Source organism: Suricata suricatta, chromosome 13 (genome assembly GCF_006229205.1).
Source record: "Suricata suricatta isolate VVHF042 chromosome 13, meerkat_22Aug2017_6uvM2_HiC, whole genome shotgun sequence".
NCBI lineage: Eukaryota > Metazoa > Chordata > Mammalia > Carnivora > Herpestidae > Suricata > Suricata suricatta.
Genome location: NC_043712.1, coordinates 47356762 through 47377470, shown reverse-complemented (window position 1 = coordinate 47377470; position 20709 = coordinate 47356762). Strand labels below are relative to the sequence as shown.

The following is a 20709-nucleotide window of genomic DNA, read 5'->3' as shown; positions in this document are numbered from 1 at the left end:
TTGGAGATGTGTTCTTGCATACTGAAAATGGATGCATATCTTATGCTGTATTTGTTTCAGTGGATTTGGTCTTAGTTCAGTTCATTATAGCCCTTTTTGGATGAACATAACCTAAAGTCCTTTTCAATTTCAAGCAAAATACATTTATTTACTCTTATCAGCAAAACTAGACGAAACTGATATTTATTGAGAGGAGATTGGGTAGCTGCCAAAGTGAAGCAAGAGCTGAACATCTCCTCTTTGGTAAGGCCAGGAGCCCGGGTCCTTGAGGACCTTCCCATGAGTTGACTCACTTCCACTCACCTTTCTTCACTGGGTGGGTGTCTCAGTTTACATTTTCAGAGTCTTAGGGAAAATGATCTGATTGGCCCAGCTTGGACCAGTCCACTCTGACCAGAGGACCAAGGGATTTGGTAACGTCACGGCCCCGGGGGATTCACTAGCTGGTCTGCACCGCTGTTGAGTCTGCTGCCCCTCCTTACCTCTGATGTAGCCGTTTTTTGTACCCTGCTTTCACTTGATGAAAAAAAAGAGTTTCCATACTGTCTTGTTCATAGCTATGTCTCTGGGTCCAGTATATATGTACTTAGTGCCTTAGTGATATCTTTAATTTGAATTGAGGGGAAAAAAGTGTGGATTCCAAGGTTTGCTACTTTTAAGAGTCTTATGACATCTGGGGTGCCTGGGTGGCTTAGTTGACTAAGCGCTCAGCTCTTGATCTCATCTCAGGTCATGATCTCATGGTTCATGAGTTCAAGTCCCACATCAGGCTCTGTGCTGACAGTGTGGAGCCTGCTTGGAATTCTCTCTCTCTTGCTCTCTCTATGCACCTCCCCCACTCATGCTGTGTGTGTGTGTGTGTGTGTGTGTGTGTGTGTGTGTGTGTGTGTGTCTCCTCTCTCAAAATAAATAAACTTAAAAAAAGTCTTGTGACATCTGTGGTCCTGTGTAAAGGTACTTCCTCCTGTTTTATATTTTACCTCCTTGCCCCAGGTAGGCTCTGAATTAGCCTGGCTTCCTCCAGAAGTACACCCCGAGTTTCCCTGAAGTCAGGAGCAGAACTTAGATCTCCACAAAGGCCAAGACTTCTGCAATAGGAGTTCATGTACAAGTGGGATGCCAGGAAGCAAGTGGGAGAGGGACGGGAAGTGTGAGGTCCTGGGGACGAGAGAGGCCGTACAAGTACCATCATGTCGCCCTGTGCCTCAACGGGCTTGTGAGAAAGGCCTTGCAGTGACAGCCTTGGTATAAAGTCATACTTTCATTGGTCTGTGATCATTTTGGTAGCCAGTAAATCTGAAATTTAAATGACCTTTCTTTTTCTTTTCTTAATTAAAAATTTTTTTAATGTTTATTTTTGAGAGAGAGCGAGAAAGATAACTTCAGTCAGTGAGGGACAGAGAGAGAAGGAGACAGAGAATCCAAAGCAGGCCCCAGGGTCTGAGCTGTCTGCACAGAGCCTGACACAGGGCTTGAAACCATGGACTGTGAGATTATGACCTGAGAGGAAGTTGAATGCTCTTCTGACTGAGCCACCCAGGCGTCCCTGCTTTTTCTTTTTTTAAATGGATGTGGAGGGGCTCACTTATTGAACATCCAACTCTTGATTTCAGCTCAGGTCATGATCCCAGGGTCGTGAGATCAAGCTCCACTTCAAGCTCTACACTGGACGTGGATGGAGCCTGCTTAAGAGAATCTCCCTCCCTCCCTCCCTCCGTCCCTCCCTCCCTCTCTCCCTCCCTCCGTCCCTCCCTCCCTCCCTCCCTCTCTCCCTCCCTCCGTCCCTCCCTCCCTCTCTCCCTCCCTCCCTCCCTGGCCCCCCACCCACCTCCCCTGCTTGCTTGCGTTCTCTAAAAATAAAAAAAAGTAAATGGGCATTTAGAATTTGAAATTAAATTGATGAAAAGAAAATGGCAAAGAATAGTAAGATGGTATATACAGTAAATGTATTGGTTTCAAAATGTGTTGATTGTCCTCAAATACATAACCATTGCTTTGTTGTTCTCAACTATATTTAAAAATGAACAGGTATAGGCCCAGTGACACACGTTCAAAGATATTCCTTTAAAATGGCTCACAATTTTTTTTTTGCTAGTTTTTAAAGCCCGTAAATCAACACTTTGGAAGAGTGCAGTTTATTCTCTTTTTAAAAATTTATTTTATTTTTTTTCTTTTATAGTTTATTGTCACGTTTCCGTATAATGGCCCAGTGTTCGTCCCCACAAGCGGCCACCTCCATGCCCATCACACCCCCTCCCCCCTCCCCCATCAGCTCTCAGTTTGTTCTCAGTATTGAAGAGTCTCTCATGGTTTGCCTCCTTCTCCCCAACTATTTTTTTCCCCCTCCCGTCCCCCATGGTACTCTGTTAAGTTTCTTCTGTTCCACTTATGAGTGAAAATATATGGTATCTGTCCTTATCTGAAGCAGGGTCCAGGCTCTGAGCTATCAGCACAGAGCCCGGTGTGGGGCCCAAACCCACGAGATCATGACCTGAGCCAAAGCCAGCTGCTGAACCGACAGAGCCACCCAGGCGCCCCATCTGCCTGACGTATTTCACTTAGCATGACACCCTCGAGATCCATCCATGTTGCCACGAATGGCCAGCTTTCATCCTTTCTCATTGCCATGTAGTTCTCCATTGTATAGATAAACCAGATCTTCTCGATCCATTTGCCAGTTGATGGACATTTAGGCTCTTTGCATGATTTGACTGTTGTTCAATGTGCTGCTATGAACATTGGGGTCCGTGTGCCCCTCTGCATCAGCACTCCTGTATCCCTTGGTATTCTTACTTTTTAAATGGTATAACAGAGGTGTGGATGTATGTTTATTATATATTTATTTGTGCCAGAGTTGATAGTATTTCCAAGATTATAACTTCTGAGTTTGTTAGACTAAGTTGTTTTCTCCAAGTGTTTTCTTAACACATGGCTCTATCTCCTGTTTCCTTTTTTTTTTTTTTTTTTCCTTGCCTGTCCTCGTGATTCATAGACACATCTGCTCTGCAGGTGTCTCTATAAAATTTCAGAAATGAAGTGATTTTAGCAAAGGGCTGGACCTTTCCTCTTTAGTTCTGGAATATGTTAATGTTTCTTTATTAAGAAAGCTCAAATAATACCTTATGTTTTCTTGCAGTTTATTTATTAGAACTTGATGTTCCCATTCTTTTTTCTTTTTCATTTCATTTATATACTTGGTGAAAATATTTTTCAGTTTTTATGGTTATTGCTTTGCTACATTTAAATATGCTTACTAGATTACTGTCATTTAAAAATAGGGGCGCCTAGGTGGCTTAGTCGGTTAAGCGGCCGACATCAGCTCAGGTCATGATCTCACGGTTCGTGAGTTTGAGCCCTGTGTTGGGCCCTGGGCTGACAGCTCGGAGCCTAGAGCCTGCTTTGGATTCTGTCTCCCTCTCTCTGCTCTCCCCTGCTTATGCTCTGTCTCTCTTTTTCTCAAAAATAAATAAATGTTAAAAATTAAAAAAAAAATAATTCCTGCCTCCCTGGGTACTACCGTTTCCTTTATAAAAATAATGTGATTTATTAAAATTTGTTAAGAGTCATTTTTTCCCTAAGTTGTGTAGATGAATTATGTCTGGATTAGTTGATGTACTTTGCCGAAATGAAGTATCTTATAGTATTTCAGGTAGTTTTAAATTAATTTGGTGTGTAGCCTGTGCTCTTCAACCAGATATGATAACATTTTGAATTTAGGTGCCACTTCTGTGGCAGTCACCAACCTTCCTGTAGGAGAACAGGTTTACTGTAAATAACTTTGTACGATAGGGTTCAGATCTCTCACATTATGTCTACTCTTCCTGGATATATGTTATAAAGCTGTAGTGCTGGGAACTTCTTCAATTCCACTCTTGTTTTCCTTTTAGGATTTTCCTATTGAACTGGTCATCATTGGAATAGCTTTCCTGCTTTTACAGACTCCAGCAAGTCAGCAGAAGCCGATCTTAAGTCTAGGTAAATAAGAATACCCTCACCAGAGTAAAACGTAAATATTACATAAGTAATAGCAGGAGTCACTTGAAATATGTGTTACGCTGTGCTGTAAAGTCCTGTATACTTTGAGTTTCCATTCTAGAATTTTCTGATTAATCATTCTCCAGTAGAACTTTGTTTTTCTTATCCAGCAAGGTAGGTTTTTGTTTTTTTTTTTGGTTAATTTAAAAAAAATGTTTATGTGCTTTTGATAGAGTGTGAGTGGGGGAGGGGCAAGGGAGACACAGAATCTAAAGCAGGCTCCAGTCTCTGAGCTGTCAGCACAGAGCCCCATGCGGGGTTTGAACCCATAAGCCATGAGATCATGACCTGAGCCAAAGTTGAACACTTAACCGACTGAGCCACCCAGGCGCCCCCAACAAGGGATTTCCTGTAAGGCTCCTTATGCCATAATTCACCAATTATCTCAGTTGTGCATTAGGACATTATAATTAAATCCTGTAGCAGTGACCTTGGTAAATATTTTGAGGGGCATCTCAGCTTATTCACAGTTTACATCAGACTGACAATCAATAGCATAAAACCCTTTAAACAAAAGAAAGTGTTTAGCATTTGTGTTGGTTTCTTAATCTCTCTATACCTTTACTATTTAAAACTGTTGAGCTGGAACAAGATTTAATTTATAGTTACTGTATTAACCTAGTTAGAAATAAATGAAAGATAACATTCTTCTGACCCTCCAGAATTGATTTAAAATGAAGAGTGAGGAATGGGGTTAAAGAGGGGGGTAAAAATGTTGCATTCAAGAAAATATTAAAGCATCAAGTTGTTAGGGCGGACAGATTGGTAACAATGTCACACCTCTAAAATGCAGCTTTTATGCTAATGTTGCCTTGCTTTACTCGGTCTAATCTAATCTGTATAGTAAAGGAGGATTTGACTGCATTATGGTACATGGTGCCGTGATCTATTGATATATCCCCACCGTCATTTTAAGGTGCTTGAGGTAAACACTGATAGTGAGCTTCGTGGGGGCATTTGAATTCATCACGATTCTGAGGGTGAGTTGCTCATCCATTTACAGTTGGTCTTGACAGTGGCTTTAGCACGTGGAGGGGACCCTTGGCTTCCCCCGCTGTTTGTCTCTTGGCCTTGTTTGGGCCCTGCTGAGGCTCTTTCTGAGCTGCTTTTGCCTTTTGGGGTGATGTTGTTCTTCAGGAAGTGTCTGTAGGATCCTCTCGCAGGCAGTTTGCCAGGACTAGTACTTCAGAGAGCCACATTTTTGTTTTGTTTTCTTTTTTCTTTTTTTTAGCAGCTTTTTTTGGTTATAGTTTATTTATCATAAAGTTTTCCATTTTTAAGTGTAAAGCAGCTCTTTTAAAAAAAAAAAAAACAACCAAATTTACAGAGTTGTTTAACCAGCCCTCCAATCTGGTTTTAGAGCATTTCTATCATCCGGGATGTTATGTTGAAAAATAGGGGAGATGTTGTTTGTATATTGGGCAAGAGTGAGTTCAAGTAAAAGAACCAGGAGGATGTTGAGGATTTCCAGTTTGCCAAATGCACAGCATTAACACAGTGTGAGGCTTCTTCATTAGTAACACCAGCGGTGATTGTAAACAGCAACTTCTAAAACTGCCTGGAAGATTGATCATGTAGAAGACAGAAATCTGTGCACTTCCTGTTTTATAAAAGATCATGGATTTTCCTAATCTCTCAGAGAGCATCATGGATTAAGACTCATGGCTCGCTTGGAACAATCCAGAGAAGATTCGCATGGTGTGTGTGGAAGGATATGTGCAGATTCAGGAAGCATTCCAGATTCTTAAAACTCAGTAAACAAACAAACGAACACAAAAAAACAACACCCTGATATCCAGGCAGAAGAGGTCAATGAGTCGTGTTAGAGTAACAGGCTTTTGGACTTCATACCATATTTAGGGTTGACTTCTTCCCCTCCCCGACTCTGGTCCCATGGCTAAGTTCATTGTGTTTGTTCTCTTCTAAAATTAAAAACTTTAAGCACCAGGCTCAAGTGGCAGCTTGAATCCCTCTGTTCATGGGGAGTGAGAAGTGTCAGCCTGGCTTCAAGATACCGGGACACAGGGTGTGGAGTGGAGGGTTGAGAGTACGGTGCCGAGAGTAATGGACTGAAGAGGGAGGGCGCAGCCCTGAGCCACAGTCCCTGAGTTACAGTTCACATTTTAAGAAGGCTCAGGCTGGAGGGCAAGGTCATGCTCATTGAAGTTCGGCGGTCACCAGTGGTTTCCCTAGGGAAGGAAACAAAGGCCCAGATGCTCTGAGACCAGTGGCCATGTCCCATGGCCTGGCCAACATGCCTCCTCCTCTTCACTTTGGACTCTGGGTCTCACTCTCCAGGAAGCTCAGGTAAAGGGTCCGTACTGCAGAGGCCCCAGGGCTTTCTGGCACAGCCTGCCTAGGAGGACAGGGGTACCAGGGTCAGAGGAAGAAGGCAATTCTGGAAAGTACAGTCCTGCAACCATTGGAGGAAAAGAGCTGCCCGTCCTCAGGGAAGGAGGTGATGCTGTCCAGCACAGCCTGCACGACCACATCCCTTGGCCCCAGGCCCAGCTCGTTGAGCACGCAGTGCTGCACGTGGTGCCGCTGCAGCAAGAGGAAGGGCACCAGGACATCTGGGAGATGCTCTTCCGTGATGCCTGAGTGCCAGAAGCCACGGGCTGAGTGGTCTGGCACAGCTGGGGAGATGGCCAGCTCTGGCTCCTGGAGGCGGATCTCCTCACGGTCCTGGTGGCTCTGCCAGCCGCCACCTGGTTGATCTAATCACTGCCAGTGGTGCCGATGAAGATGGCTTTGTGCTATGCAAGAGAAGGCCAGGAGAGGTTGCAGGATCGCCCTCAGGCTTGGGGCCAGCTTGACCATCTCCTCAAAGAGGAAGGGGGAGCAGGTGCAGGCAGTGAGCTTCCCCTGGACGCAGCTCTTCTTGTAGTGCTCCATGTGGCCAGGATGGGGGAAGTAGGTGACAGGGGAAGGGTGGTGTACATGAGAGGGCTGCCCATGTCACCCTGGACAAAGGCAGTGCACCGGCAGGGAGCTGACCTGCGACTTGCCATTGCTTGGCCAGCTGTGCGGGGAGAGGACCAGGGGCTGGGTAGGCGCTGGGTCCTGCATGAAAGCCTCCAGTGCTTTCACCACCAGTGCCCTGGCCAGTGCTGGCCGGCCACACTCCAGACCCTGGAAGTTGGGCTGGAAGTCACATTTGCAGAAGGAGCTGAAGGGGCAATGTGGTGAAATCAGGTGTCAGGCGGTAACTGTGGTCAAGACCAGTCCCAGCAGCTCGAGGAGTGAGCCCCAGGGCCAGCAGCTGTGCGTCATAGCTGCCATGTGGGTGACGCCCAGGTTTGGCTTCTGATCGATAGAAAACATTGGCAACTGCTTGACATGACTTAAGGCTCGTAGGTTTTGTATGTATGTGTGTGCGCGCGCACGTGTGCTGTGGCAGGTAATTCAGTTGATTACCTTGGTAATCTAGCTCTGAGTCCTATGAATAACATTTTTCTGTAAGTTAGGGTTCATTGAATAACGGTGAGAAAATAGATATTTATTAACTCATTATGTTAATGGTCTAGGGGAGATTATATGTGTGATTAATGTGTTATATGTTTGTATGTATATTTCTGATGTGTAAGCTGTGATAATAAAAAACATGTATAAACGTGGGTTTGATTGTTGCTGGTTATGGGCTTTGAGACTTTTCCTGATAAGCGTTTTAGCAATTACAGTGAAGGCCATCCCTCCACCAGCATCTCAGTATAATTCTCACCTGGGTTTGTAAGGGACGCATGTACATCGGTCTTAGAACCCCCTGTTCATGTCTGGTCTCTGTCCTTCTGAGGGCAGTAGAAGGATCTGATAATACAAGGGCAAAAGTCGAATTGTATTTTAAAGAAATTCATATTACTTAAAGAGTTGGTTTATCCTTGTGGTATGTATTTTCCCTGAGGGTCCTCAGCATTATCTGTTACCTGCATTAACAGCTTGTGGTTGATAATAGTTCATTTTTATGTTTCTTTGATTTCTAAAAGGATAAGATTTATTATCTTAGTCTGACCCAATGTGTCTGACCCAATTGTAATGGGGTAAGAAAACTTTTTCTGTATCACCCTTAAACAAAATAGCATTTTGGGTGGATCGTGGTAGTAATTCTTTTAACTGTCAATTGTTTTGATGAATAGCTCTGAAGCTCCTCACTTTTGCTAAGGGTGAGAAAATCCCAAGGTCCGCCTTGGTGCTGGTGATGCCCCTTCTGCAGATCCTGTCGTCCACGGCCTTGGAAGACTGTATGTCCCTGGATGAAGAAGGCCCCTCCAGGCAGCAGTTGGCTCTAAGCCTTTTGGAAATAGTACAGCAGGAATCCTACAGAGACGACCATCAAAAGGTAATGAGTTCAGCCTTGTTCCTCTTAAGAGGTAATGTGGGACTTAGGTTTGCCCAGATAATCTCAAATCCGGATGAAGTGTCTGTTTGGGTTTAAACACCTTGAATGTTACCATTCTGTCGGGCAGGGGAGTCACTATTAGTATATTCCTCTGTACTGTGAATGGGGAGGGTAAAATAAATTTTGGAAATGCCGTATAATTCTTTTTTTCTTCTTTGAGTTCCCTGTCTACATTAGTAGTGAAAGGTCCTGAGAAATCCTGCAGAAAAGGAACTAGTTCTATTTAACCGTGTGCTTCTGCAACACATTTGTGCAAGGAAGCCTTCTTTCTTGTCGTCCTGTTTAACAAGTGCAGCCTATGGCTCCGTCTGGGACAATCCAAGGCTGCCAATCTCAACTGTCTGGAAGTTCTGGCATCTGTAAGACCTAGGACTTCATTATTTAATATGTGGCACCTGCTGCCATTTTCCTTGGCTTAATGGCTCCTGATGTCTCCGGTGTGTGGCCCCCACTTTGCTGCCTTCTCTTGGAAGACTGCGGGTCTGTCCCACTCCATCCATATTCCTGCCTGCTAAGCATACCTCCTTCTGCTCCGTCAATCTGTTATGATAATGTAAACGTATTGCCAACATCTGGTTATTGGCAGTTTGTTAGACTTTTTCTCTTTTGGTACTTGAGTTTTGCCTTCAGTAAAAAGGGTTAATTCCCAACTACCAATCTTATGGGGATTGAATGAGGACGAAAAAAGTAAAACAGGTGAAACATCTTCTGTCTCTGTGGAGAGTGACGCATAAAGTCAGGCGAGAGCCACAGTTGTGTCATCCACAAAAGCAGAGATACTGGAACCGCGTATTGTTAAATGTTCTAGTAGCAAAAATCCAGGCATTCTAATTCCTTGCTTGAGGGCACACCAAAAACTAGGTTGTAGGCGAATCGAACCTGTTCCTAATTCTCCAAAACTTTAAAGTTTGACTTAGGTAATTGACTCGCAGTAAGAGAAGAAGTTGTTGGGTGCCTAGTGGCTCTGTCCGTTAAATGTCCAACTTCAGCTCAGGTTATGATCTTGCCATTCATGAGTTCAAGCCCCGCATGGGGCTCGCTGCTGTCAGTGCAGAGCCCGTTTGGAATCCTCTATCCTCTTGCCCCTGTGCCTCTTTCCCGCTCATATTCATATATTCTCTCTCTTTCTCCCTCTCCCTCTCCTTCTCTTACCATCCCCCCCGTCTGTCTCTGTTTCTCAAAAATAAATAAACATTAAATATTAAAAAAAAAGTTCTCGTACTGCTCCCATAGGAATGCAGAATGTGGCCTGGGTTTTCTTTTTTTTTTTTTTTAATTATTTTTTAATAAATGTTTTTGTTGTTGTTGTTAATGTCATACTTTTAATATTTATTTTTGAGAGAGAAAGAAACAGAGTGCGAGTAGGGGAGGGGCAGAGAGAGAGAGGGAGACACAGAATCCGAAGCAGGCTCCAGGCTCTGAGCTGTCAGCACAGAGCCTGATGTGGGGCTTGAACTCATGAACCGTGAGATCATGACCTGAGCTGAAGTTGGACACTTAACTGTCTGAGCCACCCAGGCGCCCCATGCCAAGGTTTTCTAATAGCCTTTTACTTTCACTCCTGGTTGGCTCGTTTAGAACAATGGTCATATCCTGGATGGGAGCAAAGCAGGGTGTACTTAGGTCTAAGAGTTCTGAGCTCTTTAGCTCACAAGTGATATTTATTGAGAATCACTGGGACTCGAATACATGGGTGCTCAGTTGACTATTAGCTTAGGTGTGTGGGAATCTTATTCATTAACACTAAGAGCTGGACTCTGTTGTCAGCATCTGGTGTAGAGGGAGGAGGAAGGAATACCATTAGGGCTATAAACATTCTCCTGAGGATAATGTGCTGCTTTGTGGATGCTTGGCATGGAGTTACAATCACCATTTAAAAAAAATGTAAGCCACGGTTTACTGTTGGCTTTTCTTCTGCACCTGTCCAGGCCTTTATATTTCAAACATACCTATAAATTTAACAGGATGCAAAGTCTGTAAGTCCCTCCCTGAATCTTTGCTTTTGCACATAATGCTCTTTTGTCTCCTTTGCCTGACCTACTCATTCTTCAAGACCCGGCCAAACGTTCTCAGCCTCCCGGAGTCCGAATTCATTACCCTCTCCTTTGCGTTCCCCAGCACTTACAGCATTACTCAATTGTGCTGTGTCTTAACTTAGGGGGCTACGTATTTGTAACTCCAGCTCTGCTATGAGCTCATCTAGGGAAAGAATCTTGGCCTTTTCACACTTTATTTTCTGACCACATTAAAATTGAAATTGCAACAGTTGTTGAACTTTTTATATTTTTCCAGGAACCATGAGATCATGACCCTAGCCGAAGTCAGATGCTTAACCAACTGAGCCACCCAGATGCCCCAAATGTACTTAAACTCTTACTGCCCTGCCCCCCAGAGAATGTGCAGGGGAAGAAAGCACCAGTGTATGAGTCTGGGGCTAGGCAGGAGAGAGAAACCATGCTCGTAATCTGAACAAAGAAAAACTTACTACAAAGAATTATTAACTCGTAAAAGAGTCTTGAAGAAATATTGCATTAATAAATGTAAAGAGCATCTAGTACTAGTAGGACTGGGGAGAGTCAGCAAGGAAGGAACCGGGAGCGTCTCCCCACTCAAGACTGAGATCAGGCCCTGTCAGAAGGAATGTGGCCCTGGCCTGCTGGTTGGTGGAGTTTGCTTGGGTGCCTCATGCCAGAGCTGGTCTGTAGGAAGACACCCCCTGGGACATGAGTGCTGTGGCAGTGGTCTGCAGGACACCTGCTGGGTCTCTTACATGGTAGGAGAAATCCCGGAAGGAGACGGCACTGCATGAATATACACCACATTTTATCTTTCCATTCATCTGTTGATGAACATTTGGGTTGTTGTCACTTTCGAGCTATTATGAATAGTGCTGTTATGAACATTACTATATACATTTTTATGTGGCCTCATTTTCATTTCTAGTGGGTTAGATCCTTAGGAGCAGAATTGTTAGATCACATGATAATAACTCTGCTGACTGTTGGAGGTGCTGCCAATCTGTGTTCTAGAAGGACATTCCCACCAGCGCTGTATGAAGACTCCATGTTGTTCATATCCTTGCCAACACTTGTCATTATTTGCTTTTTTTTGTTTGTTTGTTTTGTTTGCTTGCTTCTGGTGGGTGCAAAGTACTTTTCATTGTGGTTTTGATTTGTGTTTCCCCGATGACATTCTTGACAAATAAAGAAACTGAGATTAGAGAGGCTAAGTTCCCCATATTACACTGGTAAGGGAGGATAGAGTTGAGATTCAGATTTTGTCTAAAAATTTTTTTAATGTTTTATTTATTTTTGAGAGAGAGAGAGAGCGAGAGAGCGAGCGAGTGTGGGAGCGTGAGCAGGGGAAGGTCAGAGAGAGGGAGACACACAGAATCCAAAGACAGGCTCCAGGCTCCGAGCTAGCTACCAGCACAGAGCCCAACCTGGGGCCCGAACCCACGAACCGTAAGATCATGACCTGAGCCAAAGCCGGACACTCAACTGGCTGAGCCACCCTGGCCCCCCTGAGATTCAGATTTTTACCTATTTAACTATCCTTTTGCTTCCACTTGGATGTTGTTGTTGTTTGCGGGATAATTTAGCATCTTTTGTGCTGAACTTGGGAATAAATAGAGCAGAGTTTCGGATTTACAGGTAACTGCATCATAGTACATTCAAATAAACTGGTTTCTTAAAAGCTTTGGTTAGAAGTGAAAAGGAGTGAGTAAGTCATAGATCTTGTCCATCTAACATTGTCTTCTGAATAACATGGATACTGGGGATTGTGTGGATGGTCTTTTGGTGATAAGTAGCCCTCCCAAAGCTCTCAACTCTTGACTAGATTCTTCATAGAGATGTAGAGCAGAGAGAGACTCTTGAGGCTTTATCCAGTCCAGTCTTCTGCTTCTGGTCTGCTGAGCGATGAAATCCTCTCTAGCAAAAACCTTTCCTTCTTTTAATGGGCTCCCGATTTCAGTTTCCATATTCCCACTGCTGATAAAACCCTGCCTCCGCTTGGGTTAGGCCTATTTTGGTCACTATTGCAGATGAGTGTTATTCTTTAAAATCAATGAAAACCTATATTCACTGAATTAATAGTTTTTTTTTCAGACCCCTTTAGACAAAGACGTACTATCAAATGTCTGCCTTCTTGTTAATACTTAACAGAATTGCACTTTTTAAAAAATTTTTAATGTTTTATTTATTTTTTTTTGAGAGAGAGATCGAGAGTGGGAGAAGGGTCTGGGGAGTGAGGGTGCGAGGGAGGGAGAGGGAGACAGAGAATTGGAAGGAGGCTCCAGGCTCTGAGCTGTCAGCACAGAGCCTGATGCAGGGCTCGAACTCACTAGCTGTGAGATCATGACCTGAGCTGAAGTTGGGACGCTTAACTGACTGAGCCACCCAGGTGCTCCCAGACTTGAATCTTTTTATCACAAGCTTTTTAGAAGGAAGATTCTCAACTAATATCTGTAAAAGATGCTTCACAACCATTTAATATTCATTTAGATTTTTTTTATAGTTTCTTTTTCATTTCTTACTGAGATGTTCGTTGCCGAACATAAACCTCTTTTATTTTTAAACACCTGCTTTCTCCTCTAAAACCAGCACTTTCACAGGCCCATCTCCAGGCTGCGGGGCCAGGACTTGGTGGCTGGTACTTAGAGAAAACCCCGAGTTGGCCTTCTTGCCCTGGGATGGTGCCAGGGCAGCTGTCACTCACTGGGGCAGAGAGACTGTCCTGAGATGTCTCGTTCAACATTGTGCCGTTCTCCTGCTGTTCTAACGTTAGGCAAACAAACCGGCAAACACACGGCCTAGACATCACCTAGGCCTTCAGCTAGCACAAGACTGCTGCTTCTGTGTCCGTATGTTTACTCTTACATGTCTGTGTAATGTTGCTGCTTTTGACTCCGCTTATGGTTAATGGTGATTTTTAATTATTTCCTTTTATCCTCTTCTCCCCTAGCTTTTTCTGTCCTAAAGATGACGGTGATGATATTTCCCTGTATTTTGCAACTTGAGATACTGCGCTAGGTGCTTTATTGTGTCACCGTCTCCCTCCATAATCTTGATGGGAAGGTAGTCATTATGTCCATTTTACACATGAGCCAAGTAAGCCTCGGAGATAGTGGAAGAGCTAGTAGCTGGCATGGCTGGGCTAAAGTCCTGGCCTTTAAATTTGTTTTAAATATTTTTTACTATTATTTTTAAATTAATTTTTAAATTATTTTTTTAAAATTTACGTCCAAGTTAGCATATAGTGCAACAATGATTTCAGGAGTAGATTTCCTTAATGCCTCTTACCCATCAAGCCCATCCCTGCTCCCACAACCCCTCCAGTAACCCTTTGTTTGTTCTCCATAATTTTAGAGTCTCTTATGTTTTGTCCCCCTCCCTGTTTTTATATTATTTTTGCTTCCCTTCCCTTATGTTCATCTGTGTATTAAAGTCCTCATATGAGTGAAGTCGTATGATATTTGTCTTTCTCTAATTTCGCTTAGCATAATACCCTCTAGTATACACACACACACACACACACACACACACACACACACACACCACACCTTCTTTATCCATTCATCCATCAGTGGGTATTTGGGCTCTTTCAATCCTTTGACTGTTGTTGATAGTGTTGCTGTAAATATTGAGTTGCATGTGCCCCTTTGAAACAGCACACCTGAATCCCTTGGATAAATACCTAGTAGTGCAGTTCTTGGGTCATTGGGTAGTTCCATATTCAATTTTTTGAGGAACTTCCATACAGTTTTTCAGAGTGGCTGTACCCATTGACATTCCCACCAGCAGTGCAAAAGAGATCCTTTCTCTCCACATCCTTGCCAACATCTGTCATTGCCTGAGTTGTTAACATCAGCCATTCTGAGAGGTGTGAGGTGGTATCTCATTGTGGTTTTGATTTGTATTTCCTGATGAGTGATGTTGAGCATGTTTTCCTGTGTTGATTGACCATCTGGATGTCTTCTTTGGAGAAGTTTCTATTCATGTCTTTTGCCCATTTATTCACTGGATTATTTGTTTTTGGGGTGTTGAGTTTGATAAGTTTTTTATAGATTTTGGATACCAACCCTTTATCTGATGTCATTTGCAAATATCTTCTCCCATTCCATTGCTTACCTTTTAGTTTTGCTGATTGTTTCCTTCGCTGTGCAGAAGTTTTCATCTTGATGAGGTCCCAACAGTTCATTTTTGCTTTTGTTTCCCTTGCCTCTGGAGATGTGTTGAGTAAGAAGTTGCTGTGCCTGAAGTTCAAAGAGGTTTTTGCCTGTTTTCTCCTCTAGGATTTTGATGGCTTCCTGTCTTATGTTTAGTTCTTTTGTCCATTTTGAGTTTATTTTTGTGTATGGTGTAAGAAAGTGGTGCAGGTTCATTTTTTCTGCATGTCGCTGTCCAGTTTTCCCAGCACTATTTGCTGAAGAGACTGTCTTTATTCCATTGAATATTCTTTTCTGCTTTGTCAAAGATTAGTTGGCCATATGTTTGTAGGTCCATTTCTGGGTTCTCTCTTCTGTTCCATTGATCTGAGTGTCTGTCTGTTTTTGTGCCAGTACCATACTGTCTTGATGATTACAGCTTTGTAATACAGCTTGAAGTCCGGGATTGTGATGCCTCCTGTTTTGGTTTTCTTTTTCAAGATCGCTTAGGCTATTCAGGGTCTTTTCTGGAATGTTTGTGAGAGACTGAGTGCGAGTGGGGAAGGGGCCAAGAGAGAGGGAGACACAGGATCAGAAGCAGGCTCCAGGCTCTGAGTTGTCAGCACAGAGCCCCAGGTGGGGCTCAAACCCGTGAATGCAAGATCATGACCTGAGCCAAAGTCAGATGCTCAACCAACTGAGCCACTCAGGTGCCTCAAGTCCTGGCCTTTTAAATCTCAGGTCCAATGCTGTTTGTCATTTATTTAAAGACTTTGATTCTAGTCTTCTATGAATTTCATCTTTGGTTGGGGGACATATTTTGAGAGCTATAATAAATGTAAATATTTAATTAAAAAATTTAACCTTTAAATATGAACACATTAAAGTGGTTCCAAAATTACAAAATGGTATATGGTGAAAAGTTTCCTTCTTACCCTTGATTTGGGTTGTTCCGTTTCCAGCCTCTCAAATAGATAATGATTAGTGGATATTAACTTCTTTTGTATTGACCTCATACTTTTCTTTGCATACACAAGCAAATATAGATCTATAATATATATATATATACATATATATATATATATATAAATACATATGTATTTAAAAAACATAATAGCATTCCAGGCACATTATCTACATCTTGTATTTTCATAACAGAGATCTTTTCATATCAACACAGGTAGCTTCTCAGTTTGTTTTTACAGTAGGGTTTACTTTCAGATGTTGGTCTCTTCTAAAGCATATACCTGAGATAATTGAACACATATGTTCTCCCAAAAACTTTTATCGGACTGTTCATACTTTACTCATAATAGCCAAAAGGTGGAAGCCACCCAATGTGCATTAATGGATGAATGGGGAAAAATGAGGTGTATCGATACCATGGAATATTATTTGACAATGAAAAGAAATGAAGTATTGATACAAGCTACAGCCTGGAGGAACCTTGACAACATGCCATGTGGAAGGAGCCAGCCACCAGAAAGTACATATTGTGTGATTTCTGGCTTATAAAATAGCCAGGAGAGAAACAGAGTACATTGATGAGCAGTTGCCAGGGGCTGAGAGGGTGACGTCAGGGAAATGAGGAGGGGCTGTTAATGGGCATGGGGTTTCCTTTTGGGTGATGAAAATTAGTGGTGGTGATGGTTCCACTACCCCATGGATGACTAAAATTCACTGAATTTTAAGCTTTATGTTGTGAGAGAGTGCGTGAGTGGGGGTGGGGCAGAGGGGAAGGGAGAGAGAGAGTCTTGAGCAGGCCCCATGGCCAGTGAAGAGCCTGATGTGGATCTTGATCCCATGACCTGAGATTATGACCTGAGCTGAAAGCAAGAGTTGGACACTTAACAGATTGAGCCACCCAGGTGCTCTGAAGTTTTCAGGGGTGCCTGTCTGGCTCTCAGAAAAACATGAGACTCCATTTCTGGGTCATGAGTTCACTTAAAAAAAAAAGAAAACTTTTGGAACGCTAAATTACTTCCCATCCTTTTAGTTGTTACCCGTATCCATGTAAATCAGTTTCTAATAACTGGACCATTAGATTCTAGAGATTTCAGATTTGTTTCATCACATTCTAAATGAACTATTAAAAAAATTATTTTTCATCTTTTATTTTATCTTTGAGAGAGACAGAGAGACAGAGCATGAGCCGGGGAGGGAGACACAGAATCTGAAGCAGGCTCTAGGCTCTGAGCTGTCAGCACAGGGCCCGATGCGGGGCTCGAACTTACGAGCTGTGAGATCATGACCTGAGCCGAAGTCAGATGCTCAACAGACTGAGCGACCCAGATGATCCTAAATGAATTGAATTATGTTATCAGCAGGCAATATGTAATGCTTCTTTAATGTCTATGGCTTTTCCTTAGCCATTTGGGTGCACTGCTCACACTGGCCGAGTTCTGTCTGTTTTCTGTCCCTGACTGCACTGCATCATTTCTGTGAGGACCCACTTCTGAGATTGACTTCAGAATCTTTGGGCATCATCTGTGGGCATCATTTCAGTGTAGAGCTGTCAGGAGCTATTCACAGTTATTCATAATCTCAGGTTCCAGCGGAACCAACTCTGTTCCTATCGACATACTGTCTGTGACAAAAAGGAACCGCCCTCATTCTACGTCTGCCACCTGCCCAGGTTTGCCTCTCACCACAGCTGAATCTGGGCAGACACAGCAACTTTTTCTCTTTTCTTACATCTTCCCTCTCACTGGTAAATACTTTTTTAGTGATAATGAGTTCTCTTCAAACTCTGTTGCCTCTGGATCTTGTGTATTGATCCTTTTTTTTTTTTTTCCTGCCTTACCTGGGAGCGAATGGTAAATGGAAGAAAGGTTAAAAGAATCTGTTCTTGAGGTCCATCTAACCCACTGTTTTCTTTTTGCATGATCTTATTAGCTCAGATATATGGTGAGACGTTTTTGGCAGGCATCGAAAATTTCATATTTTGTTGGAAGGGTTGATTTCTTACAATGAACTGTAAAAAAATAAATGAATGTATTTCTGACAAATCTACTTCCCTCATGCCTTTTTTTGTGTATTTTTTCAGCTCTCCTATAAGCTCGCGTTCCCCATAACCAACATGTACGGGTCGATATTTGCAGCCTGGAGGATCCTCGAAGCAATGAGAGAGAAGTCTGCTGCAAGTGACTGGTTGTTTTCTGTAGAGTCCTTGCTCCCTGCAACCACAGCAATCCCTGTGCATGTGTTTCTTTTGCTGGCTTACCTCCTTGTTGAAGATCAAGGACAGAATCTTCGCCAAATACTGAAGGTCACTACAAAATTAGCCCAAGCAGATTCCTCTCAGGTAAAGTAAGCAAATAATGGAGTAGTAACGAGTGTGTGTGTGTGTGTGTGTGTGTGTGTGTGTGTGTGTAAAGATTTACTGTTGGAATTGTATATTATTCTTAGTTTGTGGATGATTCTTATCAAAGTTTTACATTAGGGGTTGATTCCTTTTTTAGGGTGGTAGGCTATCTTCATCTTCCCAATTTGTTCTTTTTTGTTCTTCCACTGAATTGATAAGATACTTAATGAGGCAAACTTTTCCTTCAGGAAAGCATACTTCACACTGAAATCTACACATGATGCTACTGTGGTATTGTTGTCTATTGGTAGACTTGCTAATTTGTAACACTTTTGTTAACTCTTGCAGCCTGTTCCCAGATGAATATCCCTGAGTTCTAATATTGATCTTTTAAGGTGGATGCAGATTAATCAATTTAGGATAACAGTACCTATGCAGTAGTCATTAATCTCTTTTTGACTTTTGGCAGTTTGAGCCTATCTGCATTCAGTCCCTTAATAAACTACAAAATACTGGGTCCTTGCTATCTCTGGTAATGATCACCATGGTGGGATATTGGAGTAAACAACCATTCTTCCTCTCTGCACAGACCTTGGAGTGTAACTAACAGTAATGTCTAGTCTTAGATATTAATAAGACTCCCCCCACCCACTTTTGAAACTAACTTTATACTTGGTAAAGTAGTCTGATTTTTCCCATTGGATTGACTCTCAAGAACTAATTTCCTCTGGGGCACCTGGGTGGCTCAGTTGGTTAAGCGTCTGGCTTTGCCTCAGGTCATGATCTCACGGTTCATGGGTTCAAGCCCTAACTGTAGCACAGAGCCTGGAGCCTGCTTCGGATTCTGTGTCACCTTCTCTCTCTGACCCTCCCCTGCTTGCACTGTCTCTTTCTGTCTCTCAAAAAAAAAAAAAATCCCACCATAAAAATTTTTTTTTAAAAGTTCATCTCGTTATGCAAAATTTCTGTTCCTACAGGAAAAAATTCAGTCTGTAGAGGCAGGATAAATGTGTTTCAGATACAAAGTTCATGTGTTTGGATTCCTTTTATTCCCAGCTTATTATGCTCCTTCCTTTTAGTCAAGCGAAGAACCACTGATCTATCACTAAAAGTTTTCCATTGGACTAGTCCTCTTGTGGTCTGATTTTCCAAGTGGATCTGTGATGTTCTCAAAGTACGTTTGTGTCCTGGTGTATGCATAATGTGAATCATTTCAATTTGCTTCCTACTTTAGTTCTCCGTTTATCTTCTGCAGTGATTGTGCTTCTAATTAATGTTTTGTTTCAGTGATGACACCTTGTAAGATAATATCTTTATAATAGTTAATGCACAGATAACGCCTAGAGATTATCTAACGAAGTCCTGTGGTAGGTTACCTGACCTGTGTATGTCACTGATATGAAACATATATTACATCAGATTATTGTGTTGATATTCAGGAAATGCATTGGCCTTTGAAATTCTAGGGTGATATTTTTGGTTATAAGTAATGGTGACACATCTGTCTTAATAGTTTTTATTAGCTCCAGAATTTAGAAAAAGCATGGCTTAGACAGTATATTCACTGTACAGTTTCCTTGTTTCTCTGTGAATTGGCCAGAAGCCCAAAGCCTTGTAACCTTATCTTTGTGGTCCAAAAGAAAGAGAGACATAGAGGTATTTGGATTGACCTCACTGGGTCTTGTGCCCATACTGAATCACCCATTGTGGCAGGACAATGGGACACTTTAATTGGCCATCCTGAGTAGAAGGGAAGTGGGTGAAGTGTCAGCCCAGAATGCCACCATGATCATGTGGATTGAGGGTGGGGTGATCCCCCAAAGGAAAAATAGTTTCCTGGCAATAAAAGTGGGAATACGCTAAATAGGCCAAAAATGTAGCGGCGAATGTCTCAGGTAGTGTTGTGGGAGCTCTGGACTGGTGTGTGTTTCAGGTGTGCCAAGGCCCCTGCCCCTCCGAGCGCTCAGGCAGTCAGGTGGTTGTCCAAGCTCAGAGTGCCTGCTTCGCCAGTAGCCTCTGGCCACCTGGTGTTTCAGATTATTTACCACATACTCCGTATAAGCTTGATTTTTTTTTCCCCATGGATGCCATGAAATAGATATGGTTGGGAAGTACTAGAGTGACTAGGTTTGCTTATTTATTCAGTAACTGTTTAAGAAGCAGTGGTATAAATCGAAGCCGTATGTCCTACGTCTGTTGATGATTTCTTGGACAGTTTTGGAAGAAATGAGAAACTGCGAGTGTAATTGTGCTGTTAAGACGAATAGTAGAATGAAATGCTTACACAGTTACTCAAATTCTTGCATAAGCAAAGGCAGTAGTATCACTAATAAGAACTCAGAAGTGGAGTTTTTTTTTTAATTTTTTTGTTTTTTTGTTTTATTTTTTTAAGGCTTTTTATTTATTTTTGAGAGACAGAGAGAGACAGTGTGAGCAGGGGAGGGTCAGAGAGAGAGGGAGACACAGAATCTGAAACAGGCTCCAGGCTCTGAGCTAGCTGTCAGCACAGAGCCCAATGCGGGGCTCGAACCCACGAACCGTGAGATCTGACCTGAGCCGAAGCCGACGCTTAACCAACTGAGCCACCCAGGCGCCCCTTTTTTATGTTTTTTATTTATTTTTTTGAGAGACAGACAGAGACAGCATGATCAGGGGAGAGTCAGAGAGAGAGGGAGGTACAGAATCAGAAGCAGGCTTCAGGCTCTGAGCTAGCTGTCAGCACAGAGCCTGACTCAGGGCTCGAACCCTCGAACGTGAGATCATGACCTGAGCCGAAGCCGGACACTTAACCGACTGAGCCACCCAGGTGCCCCAGAAGTGGAGTTT

At 42.9% G+C, this 20709-nt stretch overlaps 1 protein-coding gene and 1 pseudogene across 2 annotated transcripts in view; one reads left to right on the top strand and one right to left on the bottom strand.

Annotated features, from left to right (window-relative positions):
• Window positions 1–20709, top strand: part of FOCAD (focadhesin) — a 315637-nt gene that overhangs the window by 88066 nt on the left and 206862 nt on the right. For both annotated transcript variants that reach the window (XM_029919606.1, XM_029919607.1), the window contains exons 9-11: window positions 3888–3975; window positions 8169–8371; window positions 17626–17883. In XM_029919606.1, coding sequence (XP_029775466.1) covers window positions 3888–3975; window positions 8169–8371; window positions 17626–17883 — 549 coding nt within the window. The remainder of the gene's footprint in view (window positions 1–3887; window positions 3976–8168; window positions 8372–17625; window positions 17884–20709) is intronic.
• LOC115275835 lies at window positions 6415–7317 on the bottom strand (annotated as a pseudogene).